At 37.0% G+C, this 19,828-nt stretch overlaps 1 protein-coding gene across 1 annotated transcript in view; it reads left to right on the top strand.

Moving 5' to 3' along the window:
- The window catches only part of CNTNAP5 (contactin associated protein family member 5), a 4,019,360-nt gene that overhangs the window by 3,646,597 nt on the left and 352,935 nt on the right, over positions 1 to 19,828 (top strand). The window contains exon 21 of the mRNA XM_044060643.1: positions 370 to 457. Within this exon, the coding sequence (XP_043916578.1) occupies positions 370 to 457 (88 nt within the window). The remainder of the gene's footprint in view (positions 1 to 369; positions 458 to 19,828) is intronic.

Raw genomic sequence — 19,828 nt, 5'->3', positions numbered from 1 at the left:
GAGGTCTAAAAATATTGCAGATACAAAGCTGTTGTTATTTCTCTGTTGGTTGACTAGATTAGTAAAAGTGAGCAGAGCAGTTGTTTTGCTGTAGTGTTGTGGTTACTGTGTAACTCTAAGCAAGTAATTTGACCACATGGTACTCCCAGGTCATTCCTAAAATGGAAGCTTGTGTCCAGTGGGTTTACCCAGTAAACAGACGTATATAAAAAAGCATGCTAGGTCTATAAACTCAGCAATACGTCTGTGGCTGTTGTGCTGTGATCATAATGAAAGTATATTATTCTAGAAATGCTCTTATTCTCAGTGATGTGTTTATGATTATTATGCTCTGGTCATAATCTTGATGGTTGGTCTTCATTTTTACAGGTGGACCATTTTCCTGAGACAAAATACAACCTACCAGCCGATGCAGATTTCAGTGCCATAAAATCTATTACCCTTGGAAAATTAGCTGGTAAGTTGATGTAATACAATGACATTTAATATAAATGTATTTATTTATTTATTTGTCTATTTTACATTTGTTTACCAAGAAAGTCTGACTGGACAATTCATACACTTTCAGTGGAGGCCGGGGGAGAAAAGCCCATTAAATACAACAGACAAACCAAACCAAAAATAGTACATATAAGACAATACATTTCAGTACTGAATGTACATAAAAAGTCACTTATTACAAAACAAACAGAAGTAGATCATTTATAGCAGAGATTGCATTTCTAGTTTGATGAAAAAGAACTTAAGTAACATAGGTATTAAAATATATACCAAAGAATAAGTATGCAGCAAAGGCAATTAAAAGTCATCATTTGAATACTTAAATAAAGACATCCTATAATGGAAATAATAATAAATTAACATAGCGTGGTGGATGTAAAAGGGGAGAAATGTAGTTTTTGTTGCTACCTGTGTAAAATAGTATTCTGTTTGCTGCTGTACTGCACATCACAGGAATAAGTTTAATTAAGGGAATGTGATTGTTGTGATGAATTTAGGGTAGAAAAATTATACGTCTGATAAATAAAATATATTCAGTGAGAGAGTGCTTCACTGAGGTAATCAATGTGTTGTTGCTCACTTCTCAATACTTCCTTACTTCTGAGGGCTGTAACATCTTGAATGTACTGCTTTCGGTCTAATGGGTGTACTCCTGAAGTCCATCTAGTATGATGTTATCCAGGCTGTTTACTTGCATAGGTTGGCATTCACAGTGTATTTTGTTTTTTGCACCAAAAATTATATTTTCCATTTGTTTCATTGGCTTGGGCATCTCTGAAGGTTGAATTAAAATTCTACTTTAGTATTGTGGCATTAGACATTTGATTGCAGTAAACATAAAGAAAGAAATAAGGAAATTACCAGTTTCACCATTTAGAGGAGCTTCGTTTGCAGACAAGTGTCTAATAATGGGTTGTCTTTTTCCTTTTTGTTTTGCATAGAATCATAGTATCATGGGAATTATAGGAAGTCAAATAATTCAATAGACCCTTTGTACCTTGCCAGTACCCACCCTCATGAGGTACCTTCCATTTCCTGAGGGGAAAAGCAGGTCAAATCAGGACTGGATTTGTGCATGTCCATCCAATTGTCAATATTCACATCTTCACAGGTGTGTACTAGGCTAACAGCACTGAGGCGTTTCTAAGCCTAGCCATGCATCCCAAATCTCTGAGAAGTTCTGGTACTCTTGGTAAGTGTAAGCAAGAGCCTGAGAAATGAAATGTTTACAGACTGCCTGTGTCCATTAGAGACAGCTACCAAATCAGGGATGAATTTCCTGCTCCACATCCAATTGTCCAAGTTACACTTTAATTGGAATAGGGAGGAACTCTGCTTCACATAGATGGGGAACCAGTTCCAGAGATACTGTAGTCTGTAGGATACATACCTGTGTCTCCAGCAGGTTCTATTTATACCACAGGCAAGGTTTAAGTCTTTAGAATGGGTAGGTCTGGTGCTGTCTGTTTTGCAAATATACAAGAGGTCCATCAGACTGAAGTCCAACAATGACTTGTATGCCAAGCTTAGATTTCTCCTCAACAGCCTATAGGGGACAGAATAACACTGGGATAGTGGTTTGAGTTAGTTTGCATAGGATGTATTATTTATAGCCTATATTCTTTTAGCAAAGAACCATTGTGGATATTTAAGTTGTTCGAAGTGCCTGATTAGATATGTCATCGTTGATCATTTCCATGATAATTCTTTCCATGGCCTTGCATATAAGACTAATGAGACATTATACCATTGGCCTGTAGTTTCCAGGGTCTGTAGATGGCCTGCCTTTGTGCAGAGGGATGAGGGATGTTCTTGTCTTTCATATTAGGGCATTTTTTTCCATAGATAGGGTAAAGGCATGTGTTTTGTCATAGGTGAAATTAAAATCCTTACTTCAAGTGTATGTGGAGTTGTTTCTCATACATAGATGGAAGAGCTCAAGGAAGATTGAGTTCTAAATGTCACAATATACAAGACCTGGATCACAACATAGGAGTCTGTGAAAGACTGAATATATTCAAGCCTGTCATGATAGCAAAGTATCATTAGAACAGTAATCTGTCTTATTTGGAACATCTGGGGTCTTTCTAGCTATGTGATGTGTCTAGATAGCTAGAAGGTGAAGTGGGCTTTGTACTCCGTAGTTACCTAAGCAGAGGTGAGTGCCATGGGAAAATAACTTCTTTCGACCTGGATGACATGCTTTAGATATCAGACTACTGATGCTACATGGTGGTTAAGGGATAGAGAGTTGTCAGCTAAGATGCTAATATTTCTGACTACTGTGTCAGTCTGGAGTGGGATATTGACTACACTGTAATTTGTAGATTAGACTTGCTTATCATATGTGACAATGTTGTTCGTTTTCACATTTTTAGCCCTTTTTCAGTGTACCATTGATTTGTAGGGATTAGTTCTTGCTGTAGGAATCCCATATTCCTGGTGACTAGAAAAAAATCACCAATGTTATAATAATTGCCAGACTTCATTAGCTGTAGGTCTGGGATTACAATTTTAGAGGTTGCAGAAGTAGGAATCCCAGTCCTGGGTCCAGAGATGCACCACTGGTTACCTTCTTACTTTCTAAAAAGGCACCTGTCACCTTACTTAAATGGCTTTCAACCAGTTTTCCAGTATCCCTCAAAACAGTAAGGTCCTACATTTAGTTCTCTTCCAATACCATTGTGGGAGATTGTGTGGTCTAAATGGCCACTATCTGCTGCCTCCATGAGCTTCCAGAAGACGTATACAGAGTTAAGTGGATATGATCTTCCTTTGACAAAACCAAACCATTGAGAGTCTAGCTCTGTCTTTGATATTCAAGTTAATGAAGTCAGTTATGAAGTGTTCCCTAGCTTTGTCAATTAGAATATTTATATTAATCAGACTCATATCTCTCAACCTCTAGAACAAAATTTTATTATAACAATTATTTTATTATCATTTATTATTATTATTATTATTATTATTATTATTATTATTATTATATTATAATTATTAGTATAAAATATTTGGACAAAGCCTAAAATGATGGGGGACAAATAGGGACATATTTTAAATATTGCTCCTTCAAACTTCGAAAGTTGATAGAATAATAGTTTTTGCATTAGCATGAATTTTCTGATGGATGTGGAGTTTTAAACTCAAATGTTTGTCATTATTTAGTGACTGCAATCCTCAGCTATTTGCCAGAAAGGTACAGATTTTTAGGAGGAACACACCAAAAATATGAGGCAAAAATCTGGACATTCTGTGAGAATCTGTACCATTGAGAAGTATGATCAGACTATATTTTCTGGGGTATGTGGTACCCCCCCCCCCATGAAATCCGTACATCAGTGGCATAGATTCTGGCTAAGTTTAAGTTAAACAGGTTTAAGAGGGGTTCAAAAAGGGCATGTTTGGAAGTATTTATTAGGCATCCAGGTACACTGACTGGACTCATGCAAACCATATTTTTAGTTTTTGAGAGCACAGTTATGACATATTGCAGGATGATTTTGGGGGAGTAAGTAACTCAGGGATTTGTAGAATTCCAATGACTGTAGGGTGAAGTTAGCACTAACTTTATTTGCAAGTATATCAGCTATATGCTTTGAGTCAGAATGGATGATGTCATGTTGGATTCATTCATAAATTTGCTAGCAACACTTTTTTAATTTTCTGATGTAATTAAAGAAGCGTTTAAAATTATTCTTTCTTTTGATGTCAGTCCCAGTTTCTGTTTTATTACTGAGGGTAATTTTTAGTTTTTTTGGTGAGCTTTTTGACAGTTTCTTTTATATGGGTAGATTTAGATTTTTTTAAAAGATTTTAGAAGTTTTTCTTCTACTACAGAGGAGAAATGAATATAGATTGTGTTTTAGCTGTGCATATATACAAATGTAGTTTCAGGCATGGGCAATAATAATGCCTTTCTAGCCTGCCAAGATTACCAAAACAATTATTCCCATAATAAGTAATTTTTAAATATATTTAAACTAGTACTTTGTCCAGGCTGAAACTGAAATAGGTCCATTTGGAACAGTGCTATACCCTGCAACCAAACAGAATAAATAAATAAATATAAATTATATATTTAAATAAATATAATTTGGTAGTCTATTCCATACATCATCAACATTCTCAGAGAACCAATTAGTACATCTGTCATTCCTATATAATCAACTATCCATCTTATCGAAATTATATCAACATATAGCTGTACTAATTTATTGATCATTGTTTTGTGTGTGACCTATCAATGGCTGAATTTAAGTCTGTATAAATTGCATCATATCACAATTTTCATTTATAACTGCTGTATTGGTATAGAACACCATGTTACAGGTGGTTATTTATTTATTTATTTATTTTTATTTTACATTTGTTGACCGGGCTAGTCTAACTGGATACATGTCCATTTTCAGTAGAGGCCCAGGGAGATAAGCTAAGGAATAACAAAAACATTTTTTACTTACAATTATGTTACAGGTTAACACAGAATTATCATAGAGGTCTAAATACCTCACATTGCAAAAATGCAGGAACAATACAAAATGCAGGTATAATCTGTACTATAGTCTGGGGAGATAAGGTCTGGGATAAGAAGAAATAAATACATTTATATTTACAAAGAACATCTCAAGTTAACACAGAAATTATCAAAGAGGGCAGTATACTTCACAGTGCAAAAGGCAGGTACAATGCAAATTACAGAGAGGACAGAATACTTTGTAGTGCAATAGGCAGGTACAGTGCAAAATTACAGGTAGAATACAGAATGTAACAAAAAAAATAAGGCATATTGTATAATTATATTAATAAAGATCTGTTTTCAATGTATGCATGCTGATATATTGTTTCAAGTCCCAACCTTCCAGTTCTGGCAATAATTTATCCAAAATAACATTTCCCATTATTTTTTCACAACAAGAAAATAAACTAGTGGGTCTATAGGATTCTGGTTTGTCCTACTTCACTTTCCATTAAACATGGGTTTAACAAGTTCATGCCTACAGTCTTATAGAATTTCATAGGTTCATAGGTTAGTACTAAGCTAACTGCCCTTGCGAGCCATTTTAAGCCTAGTCAGTTATCCCTTGTGAGACTCAAACCTTGCACCTTGTATTTGTAAGGCAAGCACCTTAACCATTAGGCCACCATCCCAACCCCTGTAGACCCACTAGTTTATTTTCCCCATATTTAAATGACCGAGTGAGTACAAATATAATGGTACTGTTAGTTCATGCTGAAGTGTTTTCAGGTCTTCATTATTAACCGTTTCACCTTCCTGTGCTTTGTTTGGGACCAGTTTGTGTAATTCTTTTTTAATGTAATCTAATTTAATTTCAGTATCTGAAATTACTTGGATAATACTTGGACAAGGTATCGCCCCCTTTCTGAGTGAAATTGTTTTGTAAAAGACTTTTTTTTAAATCTCTCTCTAATCTTTTGTATTTGAGAATTAATATTAGAATATACAGTTTATCAGTTTATATGTCTTTGCTACTACCACATCTTATGCATCTATAAAAATGGTTTCTTATTGTGATGAATGTCTATATAACTTTTCAATTTTTTTCTTGATATTGACTTACACTTTGTTTAATTTGCATGTCCAATTTGTTTATTTCAGTTTTCAAGTTATATACTGACCTCATTCCCATTTCTTATATTTGTGTGTCTCTCATACTAATTAAGTATCTTATTCTTATGAAAAAGTATCCTCCAAACCTTGTGTGCCTAGATCCTGATTTTAAACATATATAGTTTTTTTTTTAATTTCTTTGCATTTAAACAATTTATCTTTCAAAACTTTCCACATTCCTTCTGCAGTTTTTCCACCAAATGCATCACTCGAATTAGTTTTACACAGTGACTGTTTTGTTTCCATATAAACTATCACCTAGGGGTCTTTCAATAATTACTAGCAAAGCAATGAATCTGGAAAGGATATTTAGTGAGAAAGACTGCAGTGTTAAGCTGTATAATTACAGCTGGGTGCCCCATTCATTTTACTACTGAAATAACATACCATGTGATCAAAGCATATATTTTATTGCCTTGTGACAAAGGAGCTCAGATACTGTCAGTTCTTTGAGTACATATCCTCCCCTTAAAGCAGCTTTCCCTATGGATGATGCCTAATTTTGTTCTTATGATAACAAATTCATTGCATGATCTGATATTTTATAGGACTGCCAAAAATATCTGTTGCTGGTCTTAAAAAATGGGCATTGCTGTTTAACAATATAACTTTCCATGACACACATCATATTTATATATTTCAACATGTATTTTGTAAAACAGATTTTCCTTTAATAAGTATTGCTTTGTTGAGTCTTCATATTATTCATAACTGGCTTGAAAATATGGTCTGTCATCACTTTTTGTATTGTAAGTGCCTGGTCAGGTGCCTTGAATTCCCCTAATCTTTGGAGATTAAGTGATACCTACAGCTTTTTAAAGAGTTTGTCTTGTCTTTATCTGTCTCTGCAGCATGGCATATGCAAAAACTTAAACACACGTATCCTGGAATGATAGCCAACACTTTGAGCAGCTAGTACGGAAGTCATACCTCCCAACCATACCGAATTACTCAGATTTTCCCGAGTTTTGGGGTCCAAATGAAGGGGTGCCACGATTCCCCGAGTGGCTCCCCTTCATTTCCGATTTTTTTGCTTTATAATTTTAACTTTTTCAAAAATCGCGCTGTCGGAGCTGATGTCATCACGTGTGAGATGACGTCAGCTCTGTCAGGGCTACCAGCCAGTCGGAATTGAGCTCAAGGAGCTCACGTCATTATTTCCGACTGAAAATGCGAGCGGGAACGGCAGCAGTGACCAGAATGGATTAACGCAATGGGAGGCAGCTCGTTTTGTTCAGGGCAATATAAAGACAGAGCAGAATGGATTAATGGCAAATTGGCAATAGGAAGCAGCTCGTTTTGTTCGGGACACTCAAGTAATGAAGGGAGACAGCTCATTTTGTTCGGGGGAATACAAAGGCTCAAGTAAGGAAGTGTGCGTGTGCTTGTAACATATTCTGTTATAATCATACCAAACTCCACTTATTTATTTGTGCACATGATTTGTATGATTCCTACCTAAATTTCACTGACTGAACTGATATATCCCCTAAGATGCATTTACCATAAGAAAATGGTGACTATAGCCTTGCTACTTACTTGCTAAAGCAACCCATAGTTCACTCGATTTGAATTACTATCATACTTAATCAGACAGAGCTGCCTTACTGCAAAATAATGTTTTCTATTATGTACAGTATCGAAGAAAACTGCAGAAAAATGTTTTTAATACTAAACTGAAAGCATGACTCGGCAGACAAGCTACAAAATGAGCACAATTTGCAGGCATTTGCTGAAATCATTTTACCTTTTAAATATGTTATGGTTTATCTCATTTAGGCAGTATCTCATTCAAACATGTTTCATATTAAATATGCAGAGTAACTGAAAGTACCAGTAAGTAAAGCACCCAACAAATTAAAGTTAATTGTTAAGTTTGACAGACCAATTGTGTGACTTAAAATACATTGTAAATGCCATGATACATAGTGAAGCTGCCTATTGAATAAATTGGAATTATTTATGACAACAAGTAGACTTAAAGATAAGCCGTGCAAAATGGAACAAGAAGCCACCACAAGCTTTATGCATTCTCATACCATCTTACTAGAGTCTGTAGATACAGTTAATTAACTACTGCTAAAGTACAAGATTTTCATGACTAAAAGTTTGGAAGGTGAGATATGATTTAACTGCAGTTTTAAATCAAATTATTCACAGTAATAAAGCTATGCTTCTCACCTAAAACTACATCTAGCAGAGGGTACTGTTTATAAATGTTACAAAATCAAAATTTGTTCCTGAATTTCTAATTTATGTGCAGTGTGATTTTTTTTTTTTTTTTTTGGATCAATGAAATGCTTCTTTCATGAAATTCTGCAACAGAAAGTACTGCTGTATTTTTGGATACATTTCATGAAATGTTATTGAATTGTTCTTTTTGTAAACAGTAATATATGTACCAAACATGAGGCATACAATGAATCTGCATTTCAAATGAATTAAAGCTGGTTTGCAAGAGAGGGCTTTAATTAGCAGGTATTGATACCACTGTAACGTCTTATGTCTGAACACTCCCTTTCTTGATCCATCTTATACTTCTTCTGAATCACTGTCAAAGGGATTGAAGTGGACTATAACAATATCCTCATGAAGGTGCGAGTTTCAAGGGCAGAGAAGTTTTAATGCCAGTTAGTCCATTTTCATTGTGAGACAGTATTGCTTTGTTTATCAGATGTCTGTTAGTCTGTGTACTGATGTGCTGCAAAATGTAAAAATAAAATCCAAATAATCATTGTAGATTGTAGAAGTAAAGCAGTATCCACACATTAGTGTTTATGGTAGATGGGGTGAAATAGCCAGGTAATGGGACATTGGAATGGCTGCAGGGGGGCTCTGGTGACATATTTTGGTTGTCTGTCCTTCAGTTTGCGTTTGAAATTTGGTATCCCACAATTCTATTGAAGTGGGTGGGGTTACGTAATTATGTATGCAAATTAGATGTTAATCAGCGTACAGATTTGTACCTATTTTTCATGGGCCTTGTCCAGATTTTTGATGTTTCCAGGTTGAGAGGTATGTACGGAAGGAATATGACAGAGTACATGTAACACGCTCATGGTTTTAGTGGTTAACATTTGTTATTGTTTATTTCTGAAGCAACAGAACCCAGCAATTGTATATGAAAGATTATATTTATTGTGTATTTGCTCAGCTTAAAAGAAGATCTATCCAATAAGTTCATCTTGTAGAACTGAAATAAGATGTTTCCATTGGTGAGGAAGACAAAACATAACAATGAATCTTGTGGGACTGTTGCCAAAAACACTTGCATTCATACAGCTGTTTTTTTTTAATATGAATAAAGAAAATTGCAGAAAAGGTGAAAAAGATCAAATTATGGTAGATCAGACACATGCAGAAAAGCAGAAGACAATCTGGTGAAGATGATTTGGGACAAACAGGAAGAATGTGAAGGGAAACAAAGGCATCCAGCAAAGAGATGGACAGATTGTGTGAGAGAAAGTTTGCAACAGCCTAGCATGAATGTTGAAGAACCAGGAAAGTGGCACTGAATAGAGTGAGATGACAACAGTTGACATGACACCCTGCCCCCATATGGAAAAAGGGAGTTGTTAATGATGATGATGAAGGAAAAATGTCCATATTTGCTTGCAGAGTTTATTCATGATAATGCAAAACAAACTATGCATTTGTTGTTTCTAGACTGTATACCAAGCAAATTTGGGAAAAGTTAGTGACACCCATACTGGAACACACGCAAATGCTAAAGCCACCTTGGTCAGAAAGTTGGTGAATATAACATGGCAGTTCAGCATTTTTACAAGGTTATTTTTTTTTTTCAAATCTCATGGCCATGTTTTGCAAACTTAGAGTAGTGTTAATAAATTAATAGCAACAGTGGGATGATAACAAATCACTCAAACATATGAATTAGTTCGTAAGAGATTGTATAGGCTGACATACAAAGTGAGAAACTTCACTTGAACCTATGGATCATGTAGAATTATGTTTTAGAATGTCCACAGGTTATTTAAGCAGTAAATTATGAGTAGGGTTATGTCACTATTCCAGCTACCTATCCCATGAATATATAATGTGGCCTGCAGTACAGCCAAGTATTACATTTCCCCCATGCTGATAAATGAAAAGAGCCTTGTGCAATAACATTAGTAATAGAAATGTAGAGAAGATGAAAATAATTGTAGTGATGCATATAAGAAACATGATCCAGTCATGTCATTGGTGGGAAATGCAGTCTCCATAGGTGCCTTCATAAGACATACTGGAACTGCCCTTTGCTCTTCCTGCAGTGATCATGCATTGTCCACTCATGTGAGGATCTAGATGCAGTTAGGTTTCCTGGGTACTGATGTTTTTCAGGCTGAGCTGACAGCTCACCTCTGTATTCTTGGTTCAGCAACACAAACATCTAATCTCCCAGATGCATGATAGTAAGCCATAATGCAGCAAGTCCTCAGTGGTTATGTTGTGGTAGCTTAATCCCTCCACTGGAGGATGATATCCATGTCTCTATACATGCCAATAGAAGAAATGACTAACATGATCACAACACATGACCCGGTGACAGCTGATATTGTTGCAGTAACTTGTCATTCTGCCCTCCCTACCTGTGCATGTAATGATGACTCTGCCCTCCCCACCTTCTAATACATGTAGGTATGGTGATGTCTGGACTGTAGGGTGGTCAGTTATGCACTACCTTGCATAACCTGGGTATACATCATTTTGTTCATGGTGGCTGTGTCATGGCTCATAGTTTTGTACCAGATACCACCTGTTCCACCCTTTACTTTTCCTTCTGGTAAAGCTGATATGGAAGATTCTTCCAAGATCTTCACCTGATACTCCATCTGTTTGTGCAATACCACATTTTGCAATGTGGAAAACACAACAAAAATCTTGCTGCAGAATTCTGGAGTATATTGCAATGACCCTCCTGGCATATATAGCCAACAGTAGAATCTCTTGCGTAGGTAACCCCCCTCAAACACTGTTTTATGTGTTTCAGCATGTGCATCTCCTACATGGTCTGGGGTTGCAGATGGGGTGTGCACCTATTAACTTTATGTCCCCATTGGAAATCTCTTCTTAACTTGGTGTATGTCACTCATCAGATGTGAGAATCATGAGAACTGCTTGGGTGTTACATAAATACATTATAAATTATTATAAATACATTATAAATTATACCCTGGTCTTTAAAACCACTGGGCATTTAAGGGATTGATAGCCTTTCCTGTTGATTTATCACAGTTCTTCTAGACTAGGTGGCCCTTGATGCTAATCTATATGCAATATGTAGCAACCAGCTTCTCGGGAATGTAGGCAATGTCATAAAATGGCCATGTGCTCTGGGTTTTCTCCTCAACAGTCCTTGGGAACCAAATATACTCTTCCAAATACTGCAGCATAATAACAAGGAACTGGGGCTGCAGCTGTGAGGGTGATGCAAATGATATCTGTAATGTATCTCAGTAGTCACTGATAGGTCTCTATAGAAAAGATGGCTAAAGTTACACACAACTTAATACCCACAGGAAAGGATACCCATGCATCCCCTCAGTTCTGCTTGTGAGAGACACAGTTTTATGTGGTAACTTAACAGTTACCCTACCCACATGGAACTGGTCTTGAATCTGATGGTCACGGAGGTTGTGGTTTACCAAGTGCTGTGTCTGTACGTCCACCATTGTGCAGATGTCCATCTGCAGGCATTGTCAACACTGGTAGCTATTAACATATACTGCTGAGCTATGACTGCTGGTAATCCAGACATTGTTTCCTCACATTCACCAAGATTTTTGATGTAAAAATAGGTGTGCACCACTGGGTAGCTTGCCCGTTTCATGCATTTTTAAACCAGCACTCCATTTTAGGTCTCACCTTTTACATACACATTCTGGCACATTTGCATGGAGTTCCTCATTCCACAGCATTATGCACTCAGTAGGATGCATTGCAAACATCCCTGTATTGTTTCTTGGACAACTGCATAATCTGTGTCTTTGAATCACCTACATATTTTGAATTGCTTCATGGGTTCATAGGTAAGTACTAAGCTAACTGCCTTTGTGGGCCATCTTATGCCTAGCCAGTTTTCTCTTGTTAAGAATCAAACCCTGTACTTCTTGTCTGTGAGGTAAATACCTTAACCATTATGCCAACCCCCAAACCTAACAACCTAATACAATAAATGTCTATGAGTGCCAGTCCTGGTACATGTATACATTGTCTTCAGACAGAGAACAAACAGTAAAATCCAGGTAAAAAAACTCCCTGAGACTGTCAAATGAGAATAGACAATGAAAGGTGGAACCTATGTGCTTTCAAGATAGGGATGCTACATGAATATTACAATTCAATATAGGCAGTTAATGTATACCTGAATCCCCTATCAGTATGTCAATATCTATAGTGGCATCATTAAGGTTACAGACTAATTATCATTATAAAGCAGAACAATCATTGGCTCTGAGGAAACTAGACAAAACTTTAAAAGAAGTGAAAGAGACAGCAGATCAGGCATGTTTCCAGTCTGTCAGGGCAAAACAATAATGTATACAGAAGGAACACTCCCTGACTGAATGTGCCAGTTGGACCACTTAAGCCAAACCCCAATAAGTAGCAATAGAATCACAGATCTGGCCCTTACCAACAGGGGGCAGCTTTGCTTCTCATCAATTATAACTTCCTCCCTGGTCAAATAAGACCTAAGATCAGTCTCATTCTCCATAAGAGTGAAGACTGAAGCGACTTCAGTTCCTTGGTTGAGATTATGGCAAGGCTAATCTTCTGAGAATGAGTGATGACCTGGCTAAATTCAAAAGTCCTTTCCATATTCATGACCCTATGGCTTATGCAGAATCCTTTACTGTGAAATTCTATACAAATAGCTGCATAGATGCATCTATCCCACTCAGAAATAAATACAACGAGAAATTCCAAAATAGACTGCTATGGTGGAACCCTACTATAAGCAAGCTCTATAATAAAATAAAAAACTCATTGCATGCCTGAATAAATTTAACTCTCTGGATGCCAATAACTCTCTTGCTGAACAAAAAAAAAATTCCAGACCATGATGAAATTAACCAAAGTGAGATATATAGTAAAAATTGTGATTCAGGCAAAGGATAACTATTAAGCTTTCTTTAACTATGTTAGAAACATCAGAAACAATGGCCAGCAATGTGAAGAGATAATAATAAATTATATAACATACTCAGATGAGGAAGACATTGCTTTTCTATGAGCAGACACATTTAGCTCAATCATCACCTCTCCTTCCCTCCATTATTCTTAGGCCATATAGACCCCCCCCCCAAATTGTCCAAGAACAAGTCCTCAAGATGCTATCTAATGCCAAGAACACAACTTTTGTTTGCTGGGCAACACACCAAGCTGCTTAATGGTAAGTCTGAATCATGACTTATCAGAACCCCTGCACAGGCTATTCAGTATCAGCCTCAAAAAACAGGCCGACTGCTACATTACTGGAGGACAGCAGTGGTCATTTCCATGAATAAAGGTGAAGCTTCAATGGCAAGGGGTAATTAGAGACCATTAACCGTACCTCTCAACCTGTTATAGCAAGAAATCTGGACAAAAGAAATAAATAATGGGGGTACAAAGGCCCATATATAGGTGTGCTTTCTAAATACTGCTCTTACAAACTTAAAAAAGTAGATAGAATAAGAAGTTTTGCATTAGTATGAATTTTCTGAAGAGTATGAAGTCTGAAACTCAAATAACTATCATTATTTTCTGATTTCAACCTTCAATAATTTGCCAGTGGTTTGCCAGAAAACCATAATTTTATGAAAAACAGACCAAAATATGAGGCAAAAATCTGGACATTCTGTGAAAATCTGTACAGCTGAGGGGTATGAACCTAACCAGCCTAATATGTAAGACTATTGAAAGGATCATTATGGAATTTATAAATAAGGATATAGATAATAAATCCAACCCATTTCATATTTGTCAAGGGCAGATCCTGACTACTTAAACTAGATGGCTTCTTTGAAATAATTACTGTAGCACCAGATAAGGACAAATCAGTCCACTCCACATATCTAAGCCTGAAAATGGTGTTCAGAACCATCCCACACTCAGGTGTCATAGGTACACTCTCTAAGCTAAATGTAAATCCCTGTGTTAACTTGTTGGATAGCAAACTTTCTCACAAATAGAGTCCAGGAAATAAAGGTGGGCTACTTTATGTCCTCCAAAGGACCTGTCTGTAACAGGTGTGTACTTGATCTTGGACTTCTCCTCTTTGGAGTTCACTTCTATGAGATCAAAACTAATATTAAGTCTTTGTGGCTTTTAACTATCATATTGAAAACACATGCCTGAAAACTGTTCCTTTAATCAAGATCTGTATACTTAGGTCAGCAGTGAATTTTCCTTTGATCACCATGTATCCACTATTGTAAGGAAGACCTTTCACATTGCACACCATATGTCTGATGGTATGGTGTCTAGATCCAGAGGTGTGACCATTCATTGAGTATAATGTAATGCCCTTTTCTCAACATTTGTCACAAGTTGAATGATCAAAACACTTCCTCATTAACAAAATCAAACACCTAAATAATAACTGTATGGACCATATGAAAGCCTTATCCCTCTTCTCAGTATCTAACAGGCTAATGAGTGGCAACCTCTACCTCACTTATAGAACTTCAAAAGACCCTGTCCTGTCAGACCTGTTACACATTTGCAAGTTCAATAATGTTATAAACATCCACTCAGGTGAATCCAATCTCTTCTGCTACATAAGTAGAACATGGGGGCTAGGTATATATCAAAGATAATTCCCCTTTTATGATACTCTCTTCCACTGCATATAAAACAAAGTACTTCTCTTACTCTATTCAAGTGTAATTTGAAGAATGGATGAGTAACCACAAAATTCACCCACAGTTTAGCACACTTGTCCATCATGGATAAGGACAACCTTTTAATTGTGCCAGCATATCCTTGTTTTTTTTTGTACACAAAACATAAGGACGGAAAACTACCATGGGAATATTAGGCCAAGATTCTCATGATCCTCTTAGATCAATAGCCTAGTAAATACATATGAACCTATTGATATGATATTGCCATGACCCATGAGGGATTAGAATCATCATCAGCCCCTTTTTTTTCCATTTTCTACTAGGGTCATGGTGTCATTGTCAACTGATGCCAACTCGTCTATTCAGTGTCACTGTCCTACCTTCTTCGACCCTCATGCCTGACTGTCACAGGTCTTCCTTCACACAATCCATCCACTTCTTTGCTGGACACCCTTGTTTCTTTTTGCCTTTTTCCTGTTTGTCACAAATCTTTTTCACCAGATTGTTTTCTGCTTTTCAGCAAATGTGCCTGAACTACTGTAATCTGCTCTCTTTGACCTTTTCTGCAATTGGAGCTACTTTGGCTTCTGCTGTTATGTCCTCATTTCTTCATCTGTCCCACAGTGTGCATCTGCTGCCACCCATCTCGGACACGTCATCTCCATCACCTCTAGCTTCCTTAACTGCTCTTCCCAGATTTCTGTACCATACAGTAGTACTGGTTGCACCACTGTATTGTACACCTTACTTTTCACTTTTTTTGTCATTCTTCTGTCATACACTACCTCTTCCACTCTGTGACACTTGGCTGCAGCCCCTCTGATTCTAGCTTCAACTTCCTCATTCAGACTTCCCTTCTTCTCAACCACCTCTCCCAGATACTTGAAGCTGTTAACCTGTTCCACTATTTTTCCTTCTATCTGACTTCTCAACTTATTTTGATTTCCCCTATTTGCCATCATTACAACTACCATATCTGTACTCAGTTTCATTCCATGTGACTTCAGTTTTGCATTGCATTCCCCTCTCCTTTGTTAAAATTCTTGTTCAAATTCTACCTGTAATGCCACATTATCTGCATACAGCAACTTTGTTGATCTGTCCCCTCTGTCCTGTTTGCTAATGTAGTCCATCACCAGTACGAACAGCAATGGATTCAGAGCTGAACCCTGATGCATACCCACTCCTCTGGAAACCCTTTATGAGACTGAATATTGCTTTTACATAAGTCCTTGGGTCTCTACCTCTGTCCTGTTTGCTAATGTAGTCCATCACCAGTACGAACAGCAATGGATTCAGAGCTGAACGCTGATGCATACCCACTCCTCTGGAAAACCTTTATGAGACTGAATATTGTTTTTACATAAGTCCTTGGGTCTCTACATGCCTTGCACTAATTCTACCAATGATTCTGGCACTTCAAACCACCTTAGGACTGCCCACATAAGCTTTCTTGAGACCTTGCTATATGCCTTTTCCAAGTCTAAGAATGCCCTGTTGGATTCTTTCCTCATTTTTATCTTCTTTGCAATATCTGTCACACTCAGAGCGATCCAGCACTAGGTGACCTAGGCAGTTACCTAGAGTCTTCTGGCTTTGGGTCCTACTAGCCTAGGGGCTGCTAAAACAGTTAATTTAAACAAATAAAAAACACACTTGCATTTCTTCTTTAAAGATATACTCTGTGTGTGTCGTACTAAAGACTCATGTACATTTACCACTGGAACTTCATACAAACACAGGATTTTAAGTGTGGAGAATTGCTGCTGAGCAAGCCACCTATTCCTTTGCTGGATGAATGACAAGCATGGAGAACTCTGTGTGTGTTAAATGCCCCACTTAGGGATGGCAGGTTGGTTAACTTATTCAGGCTCAAACCCTGTACCTTGATTACAAGAGACAAGAGTATGAATCCTCTACACTATCTATCAAACTGTCACCAGGGCCTCCATTTTCAAAGACATTTCAAATAATGTTGAGTTTCAGTGCATTTTCAAGGAATGTTGGGTTTCAATGCATTTTCAAGGAATGTTGAATTTCAATGCATTTTCAAAAAATTATAAGTTTCAATGCATTTTCAAGGAATGTTGAGTTTCAAGGGAAGAGGAGTTTACTGTTGCTCATGCTAACTCTGTTTTCAGTGTGTAACTGTTTTCTCTAACAAATGGCCATCATCATTGTTTGTGCTATAAAATGTCAAAGCATTGTTAGTAGCACAACAGGTAGCATACTTACCAATGGTGCAGAAGGCTGTGGGTTCTACCCCCACACCATGTTGGACTACTGATATTATAGTGCCCTTTAAGTGATAGTGGAGATGCTGCACTCCTGAGCATTTTTGGCTGAGATGTCTAATAACTATAATCCTGATGTTGGTTTCACAGCCATTTCTGATTGCAATATTAATAACATACCAATTTTTTAATGTACCATGGACAATTTATTCTTCAAGGGCAGCAGGCATTGAATTTGTACATCAAAGAGTAAAAATGTAAAGTTGCTTGCCAGCACCAACCACTTCATTAGTTATAGAGGTCTTTAATGTGGAATTATTCAGATGAATTTTACTTCTTCAGAAATTATGTATATTGTCCGATATAGGTGGATTGTAATGACAGAAGTCTGACTGGCCTTTTTGTGGTTGAAATGTTCTGAAATGGGTAGTTTTGTCATTATTGGTTCATAATTTTTGTTTCATTACTTATTATAAAAATGTTCAAAACTAAAAATTTAAAATATACTCTGACATGCGGTGCTGTTTTATACAAGGAATATAGTTTAATGCAATGAGGAAGGTGCATCAATGAATGCATGTATGCATGGTCCTAAATATGTTTGCAAGGGGCCTGTGTTTTTAAAGAAGCCCAAAAATAAACTTAATCTGCAACTGGCCAGATGTATTTTGTTTGACTGTGGGTTTCAATGATGTTTCAATTAATGTGAGTTTCAAGGGCAGAGAAGCTTACTGTTCATGCTAAGTCTGTTTTCATTGTGAGACTGTATTGTTTTGCTTACCAAATGGCTATCAGTTTGTATACTATAAAATCTGAAATGAAAGTTTTAAACATTTCTAATCATTGTAGAAGTAATAAAGAAAATAGCATGTACACAGACAGGTTTGAATAGCATGTATGGTAATTGGTGTTAAATAGTCAATTGATGGGACACTGGAATAGATAGCATTGGGCTCCTGCAGGAGGGGCTACTGTGGAGGGGTTCCTGATCCACTACATTGCCTAGGGCCCCATTTTACCAAGATTTGGCCATGGTCTCAATTCAAACATTGGGTTAGTTGTGCAGTATCCTCATCTAACTCTGAACTGCTTATCTCCATTCTTTCTTTATCTGCTCTGTGTATTCATTCAGCAATCATCCTCTACAGAACTTTTATGCAATATGACAAGAGTTTGATACCTCTGTACTGCCCACAGTTGTGGATGTTCCATTTGTTCTTGAACACTGGCATTAATATGCTTATTCCCCCAGTCACATGGGATATGCTTTTCTCTCTATACAGCTACGAGTACCTTCAGGAGCCATATTTCCCCTATCTCACCCAGCATCTTTATCATATCTGGTGTGACCTCATCTGAGTCTGCTGTTTTCCTTGACTTTATTTCTTTCCTTAGTGCTGTTCTTAAGTCTTCTGTGGTAGACTTCTGCTCTTCTTTCATTGTAGGTTGTGTCTGGGTTGTTAAAGCTTCAGTGGGATTTTCTTCATTCAGAAGCTGCTGTAAATACTCCTTCATTCTGCCTTTGATGTCCTGTGGACTGGAGAGCAGGTTGTTGCTAGCATCCCTTATCTTCTTTATCTTTCTGTCTTTACTAGCAACTTAATATAGTTTTATGTGTCACCTACTGAGTCACTTTCCAGAAGGTGGTAGAGTGTCTGATGCTTTGTTCTTTGTTATTGCCAACCCTTTCTTAGCCTCATTGGTAACCAACCCGTATTCCTTCCCAGCCTGGTCAGTCTTTTCTATCTCCCACTTTCTCTTGTACTACTCCTTTCTTTTCATGACGTCCTGGAATCTACATCCCACCACCAGCTTTCCTTGTGTAACTTATTTACGTACCTAGCTCATTGCATAACTGTTCTGTAGTCTTCACACATGCTGTTTATGATGCTGCCATTTTTCTTCAATTCCACATATTTCCTTCTCTTCTTGAGGTGAGCCCTGAGTAATTCCATGAACTGTTGTGGTTTCTCACTAGTCAACTTCCGGGTCTTCAGCCTGGTCTGTGTTGATCTTAGATCCTTCTCTGATCATTTCTTACAACTGACTGTGGAAGAATCAAAATAAAGAAAGGAATTTCAGGACTTCCAAGATTGTTGCTCAATGATCAACATTACTTCAGCTCTCCTAGTGTAAAAACATAAACCGAGAAAAAGTAGTGCCATTGATTCTTCTTTTAACTTAATGGCTAGAAATATATTGCCTGGTTACTAGTAAAAAAGAACTTCCAAAAACCTGAAAGAAAATCTAGTAGAAAAGGTGAACAGAAAACACTTTCTAGGAAACATTCTGCAGCTTTTCAGCAAAAAGCAGTTCAAGCTTTAGCTTAGATTTGAGAAATAGCCTCCAGTAATTTAGAGGAAAAAAATAAATCAAGTGTACTCAGAGGTGATTGAACTAAATGAAACATTGAAGGATTATATCAATTCAAGCAAAAACAGTTGGAAAAAAATAGAAGCTTTAAGTAACTATTTAGATGAACTGATAAAAGTGCAAAAATAAGAGGTTGACACTAAGAAAAGATGGCTGAAAATGATATTTCTCAAGTAGAATTGTTCAGTACTCCATTTGGCAGGTACAGCAGTGGTGGCTGATGACTTCAAATCAAAGGGGGGCTGCAGGAGACAGCTGAA

This window comes from Protopterus annectens, chromosome 2.part0 (assembly GCF_019279795.1).
Source record: "Protopterus annectens isolate FY-2018-M chromosome 2.part0, PAN1.0, whole genome shotgun sequence".
NCBI lineage: Eukaryota > Metazoa > Chordata > Ceratodontiformes > Protopteridae > Protopterus > Protopterus annectens.
This window is presented reverse-complemented; position numbering and strand designations above follow the sequence as displayed.